This window comes from Puntigrus tetrazona, unplaced genomic scaffold, assembly GCF_018831695.1.
Source record: "Puntigrus tetrazona isolate hp1 unplaced genomic scaffold, ASM1883169v1 S000000151, whole genome shotgun sequence".
NCBI classification, from domain to species: domain Eukaryota; kingdom Metazoa; phylum Chordata; class Actinopteri; order Cypriniformes; family Cyprinidae; genus Puntigrus; species Puntigrus tetrazona.
The window spans coordinates 215,001-227,500 of record NW_025047827.1 but is presented as its reverse complement, the minus strand read 5'-3'; the positions used below and the strand labels follow the sequence as shown (position 1 = coordinate 227,500).

General features: G+C 33.6%; 2 protein-coding genes across 3 annotated transcripts in view; both read right to left on the bottom strand.

Moving 5' to 3' along the window:
• The window catches only part of clcn2c (chloride channel 2c), a 16,306-nt gene extending 15,131 nt beyond the window's left edge, over nucleotides 1–1,175 (bottom strand). Inside the window, 1 exon segment of the mRNA XM_043230435.1 lies at nucleotides 1,056–1,175. Within this exon segment, the coding sequence (XP_043086370.1) occupies nucleotides 1,056–1,073 (18 nt within the window). The 5' untranslated portion in view covers nucleotides 1,074–1,175.
• A 4,473-nt stretch (nucleotides 1,176–5,648) lies between these two features.
• chrd (chordin) overlaps nucleotides 5,649–12,500 on the bottom strand; it is a 16,620-nt gene continuing 9,768 nt past the window's right edge. For both annotated transcript variants that reach the window (XM_043230438.1, XM_043230439.1), the window contains exons 13-21: nucleotides 11,356–11,597; nucleotides 10,912–11,025; nucleotides 9,602–9,799; nucleotides 9,376–9,469; nucleotides 8,718–8,774; nucleotides 8,533–8,636; nucleotides 8,173–8,430; nucleotides 6,470–6,563; nucleotides 5,649–6,377 (exon numbers count right to left, since the gene is read on the bottom strand). In XM_043230438.1, coding sequence (XP_043086373.1) covers nucleotides 6,313–6,377; nucleotides 6,470–6,563; nucleotides 8,173–8,430; nucleotides 8,533–8,636; nucleotides 8,718–8,774; nucleotides 9,376–9,469; nucleotides 9,602–9,799; nucleotides 10,912–11,025; nucleotides 11,356–11,597 — 1,226 coding nt within the window. In that variant the 3' untranslated portion in view covers nucleotides 5,649–6,312. The remainder of the gene's footprint in view (nucleotides 6,378–6,469; nucleotides 6,564–8,172; nucleotides 8,431–8,532; nucleotides 8,637–8,717; nucleotides 8,775–9,375; nucleotides 9,470–9,601; nucleotides 9,800–10,911; nucleotides 11,026–11,355; nucleotides 11,598–12,500) is intronic.

The window sequence follows — 12,500 nt, the reverse complement described above, 5'->3', positions numbered from 1 at the left end:
TAACCATTTTCAGTGTCTTTTTTTAGCGTTAGTGCGTTTCTGGGGCGAAAAAAGACGAAAAAATGCAATAAGCATAATACTGCTTTTAAATTGTTGTTGTCCATAAATAAAAAAATTTAAAAGTTTTCTATTTAAATTAATTGCAATTTTGTTTTGTTTTTTTCTGTACCAAATATAGCTATCACGCACTTTTACATTTACATAGTTTTATTTATGACACATTAAAAGTTTAATTACTGTGACCCCAAATACTAATTACTTGAAATTGTATTTATTTTTTTATTTTTTTTTCCCCACGATCCTTGGTTTTTCCCAATTGTTAGTTAGATTTTTTTTACCAGTTTAAAACACTATTTAATTTAACATGCATCCTTATTTTTTTTTTTAATTAATATATACAAGTCAGAATAAGCGTATTGTTTGAATTCTTCTTATTATTTGTCATTTGAAACTTTAAAAGTAGATGCTTTACTTATATTTAAAGTGATTTCTATGGACATAAAATGATTTTTGTGAACTTCTTTTGACGCACGCATCTTAACGTCTTCGACCCGTATTATATATTTTCTGTCTTTATTTTATTTTCATAAATTGAGTAATTTATTTTTTTTTTTTTCCCATACCGATCATTATGATTATCTTTACATGTCTTTTTTTTTACGTTCAGCTTTAGTTATTTTATTACAAGGTAAACTAACTGAAAAAAAGCCAAATTAAAATTCATTTAGAGTTTTTTATTTTTAATCTATTTCGTTTTATATAGTATTTAATATTAAATAACTTCTGCTTTTGGCGAATTTTAAACTAACTGAAAATGAGACAAATTCAAATTTTTTTTATTGATTTATTTTTATTAAATTTTTCGTTCATTTTAAGTAACAAAAAACATTTCAGATTTTTACTTTATAGTTTTAATATTTTAGTTTCACTACTGATGAACTATAGTTGCCGTGCTTTTTCTGTAATGCGCGTCAAAAGCTATCTCTGCGACGAATCGCATGTCGTTCCAGCATCTACCAGCAGGGGAAAACGCAGAAAATTAGAAAAACACTTACCAAATTATTCTCAGCCATGATTACGACCCCCACCACACACACACACACACACACACACTCGGACTGATTGTTGCTCGATACACACACGTCACACGCACATCAGTCGCGTGACAGCGTTCGTGAGTTTTTATAGTTTGTGTTCGGGTTAAATAAGAGGCGGGATTTAAAGCGACAGACTCCACCCACTGAGTACTCAGAACCCATCACGAAAACAGTAACTCATCAAAACAGTTCTTTTTAATACTAATAATGATCGCCTATGTTTACGTAGAAGCAGACAGTCTATTCTATTGATGAATCATTCAACTCTCGTGGTGAACTTAAATAGAAAACTCGCCATTCGAGTTTATTTGCCGCTAAATTAAGTTATTTCCGCGCATGAATGTTAATATTATTTTTCAGTCAGAGCTGTCTTTTCCCGTGAACTGAATCAGATTCTGTCATTGAATTATAAATGAGAATTTCCAGAGCGTGAACACTTTTATCGAGTCACTGTTTACACGTGCACAGACTTTTATTTGTGGCCCGATTTCACGACCCAAAATAAAATGACGAATGCTCATAAGGCTAGATATCTTTAGAAATTTTTATTTGCTTATCTGCATGCCCTGGGAATCCTACAGCGCTTGCTGTTGTATAATTTTTTAGTATTAGTATATTTCCAATAAAATTTATTTTTTGGTAATATTTTTGATTATTTAAATAATTGTTTGCATTTAGCTTTATTATAAAATGTATTTATGTATCAGTGTTCGTGCGACAAACATTTAAATACATTTTTAATATTAGTGGTTTTAATAAAATATTGTTCAAATATATTTTTAAAAAAAAAGATTCGCTGTTTGCATTCAATTTGATTGATATATATTATTGATATAATTTCTCATGTGACACACAGATAAATTAAATATTTTGAAACTCTTTAGTATTAATGTAGTTTTAGCAATATATATATATATATATATATATATATATATATATATATATATATATATATATATATATATATTATATATATATATATATATATATATATATATATATATATTAATTGTTTGTTTAGCATGATTTATTATAAAATAATAGAAAGTGTTCATGTGGCGTCCAGATAAAAAAACCTTGAAATGTTTTTTTTTGTATTAGTATGTGTTTAGTAAAACATTTCTTGTAAACCTATATTAAAAACATGTTTCATGGATTCTAAAATAATATTATTAGTCAAATGTTTTTGGTTTTTAAATAAATTGTTTGCATTTCTTGATTGCACAATAATAAAAATATTGTATGTTAATGTGACGTGCCAATAAAAATATTTAAAACATAATTTAAGCCAAAAAATTATATATATATATATATATATATATATATATATATATATATAAACTTTATTAATTGATTGTATTGTAACATGATTTATTATAAAGCAATAAATTATTTATTATAATTTATATTATTTTTTATATAAATTATATTTATAATATTTATTTATAATATAATTTATATTATTGTTATTATATTATTATTATTATTTATTTATATATTATTAATTATGATTAAAAACAAATATAGGAAATTTAAGTTTTTGCTTTTTTTGTTAAATGCATAACATTTAGCAGACCAAAAAAAGCCCCATTTTACAAAAACATTTTTTAATCTTTATCCGGATGACCTGAATGCTAAGCACAAGTAAAGTATGAGTCGTAGCGACTCTGTAAAGCTGCTCGAGATGACTTGTCTAATGATGTAATATTTCAGAGAATGGATCGCTCGTGTGATATTTTTATAAAAACAGAAACATTTCCAGGTTTCTTCTGCAGTAATCTTGGAAGAACGCTGTATTACTGTCACTGTTATTACTTTGGGTATACATTTAGCTCATGTTGTTATCGTAACAACACACACACACACACACACGAGCTGTTTTCCAGGGAACCAAACTCACGAGAAGTGAAAAAGAAAGAAAAGAAGAAAACGGTCGCAGCTGTTTTAGGGGTGCATTTTCATTGTTTCTGGAGTGTTTTGAAGCAACTGGCGTTTAGATGAACAGGATCGTATTCCACCGACCTTCTTGTTTGATACCAAGACGTATAAAAGACACTAACTACTATAATAAAATGATATAATACACGGTCCAAAACTAATCAGAATACATCAGGGCTTGATGGAGAACAAGCTAAAGCAGGCAAAATGTTAAGAACAGTGATATTTAAAGACAAGCGGGAAACCAATCCTGTTTTTTTTTTTAATCTATGCAAGAAATATACTAGATTCGGGTTTGCATTTATGCCACGCACAGGCTAGAAATGCATACGCTCTTGGGTTTCAAGACTTTGTTTCCCATTTATCAGATTTTAGCGTCAAATCTGTCCCGAAATCCAACGCCAATGCTTTCAGAAGAATCTGCTCGTATCGCACGCAATAAAGACGCGCATTCAGGCAGTTTTCGGCGCGTTTCCGGGCCTCGACTTCTTACACGGGCGTCTGAAATCGCGGTAGTCGTCCGTTCGAGCGCGAGATGACGCTTCCCAAACCCTCCCGATAATCAGTTGCAGAAACTCCGTTGCATAGAAGCGCTAAACTCTGAGCAAAGATCAAACGCAGGCATGCTTTATGAACGCGCCGTGGGATGCGTAAAAAACAAAATATCAGAGAACAGAACTGACTGCGAAGCCTTTTGGCCTGTTGTTAATCTACCAGTAACCCAACGGCTTTAGTGCCATTTCGTAGATGAACAACAGACGGGATCAGCGAATGGAAAAACACTGAAAGTATTCTGTAAAAATTGAATTGTATTCAGAGACTGGCGGAAAACAAGCGGCGGGCTGCTTTCATGTTCCCTCGGGTTTTCTCCGTTTGACGCCGAAGACGCGAAAATTAAGTCAGACAACTGGAATGAGTCTCGGCGAGTTTGAGAAAACCGATCCAATCTGGTTCCTTCGACGAGAAACATCGGAAAGACGGGCCGCTGACCGGCGCACTAACCCCGCCGGGAAACGAGCAGCGGGAACAGAAGGAAGACGAGGCTGTCGCCGTCCGGGTCTGGCCAGAATGAGATTTAGGAAAATCGAGCGGTGAAGGGATTATTCACTAAGAAGTGCCGCTGGGAAAACAATGAGCTATTTTTGTAGGCCAGAAATCAGTGTTTCACCGGGCCTTTCAGCTTTTTAAATGGGTTTTTGGTCAAGATTTATTCTATGACGCAAAATATACCAGTCATTTTATTTTTTTTAAGCCTTTGCTTGCATTAAAACAAGGCTGAGCGGGATTAGAGAGCTTGTCGTCATCTGATCGGTGTTTATTCGTGCACTTTTGCAAATCAGTTTAACTCGAACTCGAAGAAACTGAGAGCTTTGGGAAGCTTCACAATGCATGAAAGATCATGATTGGCAAATGTTTTTTTTTATTTTACATGCATGTAGAACAATTCTGCTTAATATGCAACAATGTTATAACATTATTAATATTTCATGTGTCATGTGTTGGGAAAACGTTCTCAATGTCATGGCGTCGTTAGTGCTCGATGGTCTAATAAACGTTTTCGTTACCTTTAAATAACGTCAAAGAAACTTTTTGACATTCCCACGATATTAAAATGAGACGTTCCAATAGTGTCATGTTTTTGTTCGTAGAGTGCTACAAGAAACGTTTTAAAATATCGTTTCAATCACTGGACATTTCGATGTTTTAGAAACGTTTCACAGCAATGTTACCACAACGTTTTCATAACCTTATATATATAATGTTAAATATAACATATAAAATACATCATTAATGCGGAGATCAGGGTTAGCGACATAAATAGATGTGTTTCTTTGTTTTGCAGCATACAGATGTTCAACATCCAGAGAAGCACGGGAGCGTTGCTCACCTTTGACCTTTGACCCTTCTGGGGTTACACCTGTAACGCATCCAAACACACAAGGTGAGCGTGTAACCCTGCTTATTTATCTTTGCAGCTTTTTTGAAACTGAATGACGGCGGCTTTTCTTTCTTTGGGGTTTGCAATAAAATAGAACGAAAAATAGCGCTTTAATTTTGGGATCAGCTTTGAAACGGTTAAAATGTCTCCATTTTTATTAAACGTAGCACGCACTGCAACTGCGCGGTTTTATTGTCTCAAGCAAATATCTAAATATTCACGATAAATTAGCTTGAGAGGCAAAATGAACACGAGTTTAACAAAATTAAGAGGGTTTACTTTAAAAATAAGAACAAACACATGTCAACGGCTATGAAAACCAATTTGTTCTTTATTTCTCATGAAACAAGACTAGACTGATTATCTTAAGCTATTTTGCTTCTCAATGCATCTTGACTCTTTAGACAAAACATTTTTTTGCTTGTTTTTTGGCAATAAATTGTTCGTTTTAGAGATCGGGAGCATAAATATCCTAGCTTTTTTGTCGAATAAATAAATCAATAATAGAGATCTGTTGGAAGTCGCATTTTTATTGCATTAATTGTAGCTGATGTTCATACGCTCAGATTCAGAGATCATATGATTTATAAAATCTTCACATTTATCTTCATCAAATCTGCAGAGAGCCTCAAAGTGAACGCTAGCGGACATCCGCAAGAGAAAGAACGACAGCATAGATTTTAAAACTTTGTTTATTCATCATAATTAATAAATACGCAAATACAAACAATATTCATAATTTCCAGCAAAATATGAAAAGAAAATAGCCATAAAATATTACATACCAACAAACATCAGGTGCAACAAAAATGAGCGGGTTTATGTTGATGAGCATGTTAAACCCCGCCTCCACAAACAAGCCCCACCCACAGGGCTAATCTCCAATCAGATGCATCACAACAGTCCTGCTGATTGGCTGGGATCGAGTGTCGTCGTGAACGACTGTGAATGACGGCATGTGCAATTAGTCGGTTTTTTTGTAGTACAGTCATGTGATTGTACTCGCATTTCTTAACAGGTGTGATGATGATGATGATGAAGATGAAGATTTTGCACCAAGTCAAAAATGCAAACAAAAACAAATCAACGAATCCCACGAGTGAATCAGTCTGTGGGAAATATTCAAACATCTGCAGCAGCTCCTTTTAAGCGTTATGTGTTTTCGCCTCGATCGTTCCTCTTCGGAGCGTCTTCCTCCCAATCTGCTCTCGGCCTCTTTGTGTTCTGGACCTCTCCTCCGTTTCACGCATCGGTTGTTTCCGCAGGTGTCCCGTTGTGCGTTTGAGACGACCTGATCTCAAGGCAGGAGGACGACGAGGAACTTTGAGGAAGCAGGTATCAGTGTCTCCAGTTTTTCTTCTTCTCTACCTTTTTAGACATTTCTTCTTTCTCCATCAAGTCCTCTGTAACGCAAACAGATAAAGCGCACTGAGTGAACCGTGCAGGACTTCATTTTAAAAAACTGAACAAAACAGCGTTTAGCAGCTAAACGTACCCATGCATTCGGGACAGCATTTGCCTTCTCTGCGAATGGGGTTACTGCAACTCAACAGTGGACACTGTTTTCTCTGGCACTTTGTGACACCATGCTGTAACGACGAGAGAAATCCAGTTAATCGCACCAATAATACTGCAGGCAGAACATCGTGTTTTTATGCACCGGCCGTAAAGTGCCGTTTTAGACTAGTGGAAAGCAAACGTCCAAAATACATTTTTACTTTGTTTCTCCACTGCAGAGGAACACACGCGCACCAAATCTTAGAGTTATATTCCTATCTATATTCTGAGGGGTTTTACTGAGGGGTTTGCTCGTATATCGATCACGCGCGTTCTTACAACACTTTAAAATGTGATGAAAATGGCAGTAAAAAAAACAAATAAATTTTTTTTTCTCCATTTTAGCAGCAGTTGCAAAAAAAAAAAAAAAAGCTTAAGACTTTTATCCCTCTCTATATTCTGAAGGTTTTTATAGAAGGGTTTGGTCATATATCATTCACTCTGTTTTAAACAACATTTTATTTCCTAAAACGTGGTAAAAATGTATGTATGTATTTAAAAACATGTAAGGTTTTTTCTCCATTTAGGCAGAACTTACAAACACCAAAACTTAGAGCATTATTCCTAACTGTATTCTGAAGGGTTTTGTTGAGGGGTTTGTTCATATATCATTTACATGGATTTATAGAGCTTTTTATTCATAAAAACATGGCGAAAATGCACATTTCTAAAGGTGCTGAGTTTGTTTCTCTGCTTTCGTGATACATACAAACACCAAAACTTAGAGTTTAATTCCTTTCTATAATTGGAAGATTTTTACTAAGGGTTTTTTATATATATATATATAATTCAGACTGATTTATCCAACATTTTATTTTGGTTAAAAACATGGCGAAAATGCACATTTCTAAAGGTTGTGAGTTTGTTTCTCCGCTTTTGTGATACTTACAAACACCAACATTTAGAGTTTAATTCCTTTCTATATTTGAACGACTTTTACTGAGGGTTTTTATATATATATAATTCAGACTGATTTATCCAACATTTTATTTTGGTTAAAAACATGGCGAAAATGCACATTTCTAAAGGTTGTGAGTTTGTTTCTCCGCTTTTGTGATACTTACAAACACCAACATTTAGAGTTTAATTCCTTTCTATATTTGAACGACTTTTACTGAGGGTTTTTATATATATATAATTCAGACTGATTTATTGAACATTTAATTTCTGAAAAACATGGCGAAAATGCACATTTCTTAAGGTGCTGAGTTTGTTTCTTTGCTTTTGTGATACTTACAAACACCAACATTTAGAGTTTAATTCCTTTCTATATTTGGAAGATTTTTACTAAGGGTTTTGTTTTTATATATATATATATATATATATATATATATATATAATTCAGACTGATTTATCCAACATCCATGTTCTTAAAAAACATGGCGAAAGTGTGTTTTTCCTGCCTGGAGTGATAAAAAGAGAAGAGAGATCCAAAGCGCTCAGTAAAAACCTTTAACTCTATCACATCGACAAAATCAAACAAGAATTTTGCATCTGGCTTTATCCGATGTTCATATTATTCAATTAAATAATACCTTTATGTTTTATGCACTTTTTTTACTAGCGAGCGACGGTGAATTCTGTTACCCGATTTCATCTTGCTCTTATAAGAGATGTGAAATGACTCAAAGAGAAACTTACATCACACCAGCAGGTAATGCATTTCATCTCTCCCACCAGCGGGACCTTCGGGTGCCAGTGCTCGCTGTTCTGGTAGTAGTTTTTGCCAAACTTGCAGTGGCGCGTCCCATCTGCCTGCATCATTTCATCGTCCTCTAGAGGGGGCGTGTCCTCGGCAGGACACTCCTTACAGCAGTCCGAAGGGTTGCGTCTGATTGGTCGACTGCAGGTCAGGGGCGGGCACGTCACTTTCTCGCAGTGCACTTCTCCCGTGGAGCCCTGAGATGAGCCAAACAACAAGAGCAACTATTAATATCACATCTGCGCGCAACTTCGGTTAAAACGTCAAATAATTGAGTTGCGTGTTAGAACGTTAATTACCTTGCAGGTGCACACCGCACACTTGATGTAACCGAATGGAGGGACGAACGGATGCCATGTCGTTCCAGGTGCATGCATTTTCTGATCACCCTCAAAATAACAGCCTAAAAGAAGAAATAAACATCTTAATATACAGCCGCGCGTTTAAAATAATAGCTAATTTGACGCATTTAATACAAGCTCACCTTCTGGACCTTCCTCAACTTTTTCCACTGCAGGCGTCTGTTTGGACTCTTTCTTTTCTGCTGACAGAAATCAAACACGACGTAATTTTAGAGGAAACATTAAGATTTTATGGTCTGAGCTAACGATGCCTTTACTTGAGAAGGGGACAATGAAAGAAATGCATTTCTATGCTTATTTCTTACCCCGTTATTTATATTTTTTTCACAATCTTTTCACTTATTTTAATAACGCTTGCGTACGCTGCGAATCCATTCGGATTAAAATATCGTGCATAACCGGAATATTCCAATACATCGATGTCCTGCTTTTAAATAAAAGCGGCATGCATGAAAAAGTGACTCTGGACCAAAAAAAAAACAATTCGACAAAAAATGAACGAGCGCTCGGTTGACGTACGGTTTGTTGGCGTAGGACGGTGTTTGGCCAACTGTTGCAAGCAAATCTAAATATTGAGAAAATCATCTTTAAAGTTGTCCAAATGAAGTTCTTAGCAATGCATATTACTAAACAAAATACAGTTTTGATATATTTACGGTAGGAACTTCTTACGTGAATGTATATAAATGTATAATTTTGACCCATACAGTGTATTTTGTGCTACCGATGACTCCATTCTCACAAATATCACACAACTGATTGATTTGATTGATTACTGACCGTCACAGATGGGACAGCAGCGGTCTTCAGGCTGGACGGTGTGAGGACAGGAGAGAGCAGGACAGATCACCGGATCGCAGATCACTGTCTTCTTCTGCAGGGATCCAATCAGATCATGCACAAAGTTAATCACAGTCACAGAAATGGCATGTAAGGTACGTGTGTGTGTGTGTGTGTGTGTGTGTGTGTGTGTGTGTGTGTGTGTGTGTGTGTGTGCGTGTGTTACCTGGCAGGTGCAGGTAAAGCATGTGTTGTATTGCGGCGTCCACTGCGAGCCGTGAGCGTGATGCTCTCCCTCAAAGAAGCACGTGTGCGGGTCTTTCCTGAGCTCGGCCGGGTCGCGCACGAACACCAGGTCGTCAAACTCCGCCTCCTCGACCACTTCACCGCGGGAACCGGACTCGCAGCTGTTGGGAACGTGAATCTGGAAAACCAAGAGGTGCGTTTAACACGGCGGTTCGACGATATCGCGTGGCGTGTAAAGCACTCTGTTTGCACGATTGCCTTCACATGCAATTTTGTGAAAGCGTTGTACAACAAACAAGTAGACAAAAAAAAAAAATCAAAGACTAGTATTAAAATGGTACTAAAAAATAAAAACGCAATTAAAAAATTATACATTTTAGAACAAAATTAAATGTATAATTATATTTAGAAATATTAAAAGCATTATATAATAACAAAGGTTAGTATTAAAATAAGGTGCTAAATAATATGTAAAAAATATTTAGAAAATTCTATAACGTGTTAAATACATGTAAATACTTCGAATTTTAAAATACAACGTCTGCAAATATAAAATGAGGATATCGATTAAATACAAAGGTTTAACACACATTACCTATATTTAAATCATTTCTAAATTTAAAGTACTTGGATTTACGCATTTCGTTAATTTTTGTGAAAGCATTGTACAGTAAACAAGTGAAAAATAAAATAAAATGAGGTGCTATGTATTAAAATAATGAAAAATATTAATAAAGAAAATTCAAAATAATCTAAAAATCAAAGCTAAATATATCTATGTATAATATATATTTTTTGAATTATACATTATTTTAATGAAAGAAATGTAACAAAACTAAAATGTAATACATTTTTATACATTATTTTATATATATTGTTAAAAAAATTATAAATACTTATAAATAATTATATGTATTAAAATAATGAAAAATATTAATTAAAACTAAAATGTAATACATTTTTATACATTATTTTATATATATTGTAAAAAATTATAAATACTTATAAATAATTATAAATATGTATTAAAATAATTAAAAATATTAATTAAAACTAAAATGTAATACATTTTATACATTATTTTATATATATTGTTAAAAATTATAAATACTTATAAATAATTATATGTATTAAAATAATGAAAAATATTAATAAAAAAATTCAAAATGATCTAAAAATCAAAGCTAAATATATCTATGTATAATATATTTTTTTAAATTCTAAAATAATAGTTTTAAAAGTCTTAAAGGTTCAGCAGCAAATTCAAGGCAAAAACGTTTTTCGACTCACCCGTCCTCGTATTTCTCCTCTTGGATTCATTTTGGTGCTGACCTGAATATAAGCTGTGCCTTCGTCCAAATGTCTCAATAACTCAACACTGATATCTTTCAGCACACCCTGAGCCTGTAAGACACACAGAGAGAGCGTTTGTAAACGTTTGGGCACAGGACGAGACGAACTCTTCATGTTTAGCCACAATTAAATGCGTTTAACCTACGAACACTGAATGCAATGCCGCTTTCAAGCCCCTGGGGAGAACGCCAGCTTTGTTTCATAAACAAATCCTTTAAGGCATTTTAATAAATGACAGCAGAACGGTTGTTTGTCCGTTTCTGGCACGACTTCGACGGAGCGGCCAACGAAAACACGCTTTTGTTGTGCTGCAATCACGCAGTTTACATTATCGGCGGGCGAGAACGGCGCCAAATGGCCTGTCTGACTCGATTTGTTTACCTGCTGACCGTAGAAGCCGGTCAGGAGTCTCTTGTGATGGGTGGACGAGTCATCCATCTCGCCGATCTCGGCCAGCCCGTGCAGGTGGGCGTCGACCGAGGCGTCTTCGCTCTTGCTGAGGCCGTTGACGACGATCTCGTAATGGAGGTGGCACTGCTCGTCCACCGAGACCCAGGCGTGACCCGCCGCAGCCGTCCGGACCGGAGGAGACACGAACTGACCCGCCAGAGGGACCGGGAGCTCTGCGCAACAAACACAGTAGGCTTTCGTTTAGGACAGCTTATTAATAATCGAAGCAAACGATCAGAATCGACCTTTTCCGGTAAGAAACTAATCCTGCGTCCTGTATTTTATCTTTACAGTGCAGGAAATCTTTTATGATCTATTTTAAAAAAAATATTTTGAGCATGCTTTATATACATGCATGTACACATATATATTTATGCATGTAAAAAAAAAAACCAAGAAAAATAAAATTAATTTAAATGGGATATATATATAAGATACTAATATTTAAAAATGTAAAATCATATATATATATATATATATATATATATATATATATATATATATATATATATATATATATATATATATATATATGATTTTACATTTTTAAATATTAGTATCTTTATTCATTTGCATTGTATTATTATTTACTTAAAAATATTATATATATATATATATATATATATATATATATATTTTATATAAGTAAATAGAAAGAATAAAGATGCTAATATTTAAAAATGTAAAATATAAAAATGAAATCCATTTATTATTAGTAGTAGTAATGTAATTAATGTTTTATTATTAATTAAAGAAATGTATTTCTTAAATAAAAGTAACAAAACTAAAACGTAATACATTTTTATACATTATTTTATATATATTGTTTGTTAAAAAACATAAATACTATATTTAAAAATTATTTTGAACATGCTTTATATACATGCACGTACACATATATATTTATGCATGTAAAAATGAATTTAAATGGGATATATTTTTAAAAATAAATAATAATACAATGCAAGTTAATAAAAATACTAATATTTTAAAATGTAAAATATAAAAATGTAAGCCATTTATTATTAGTAAAAGTAATGTAATTAATGTTGTATTATTAATGAAAGAAATGTAAC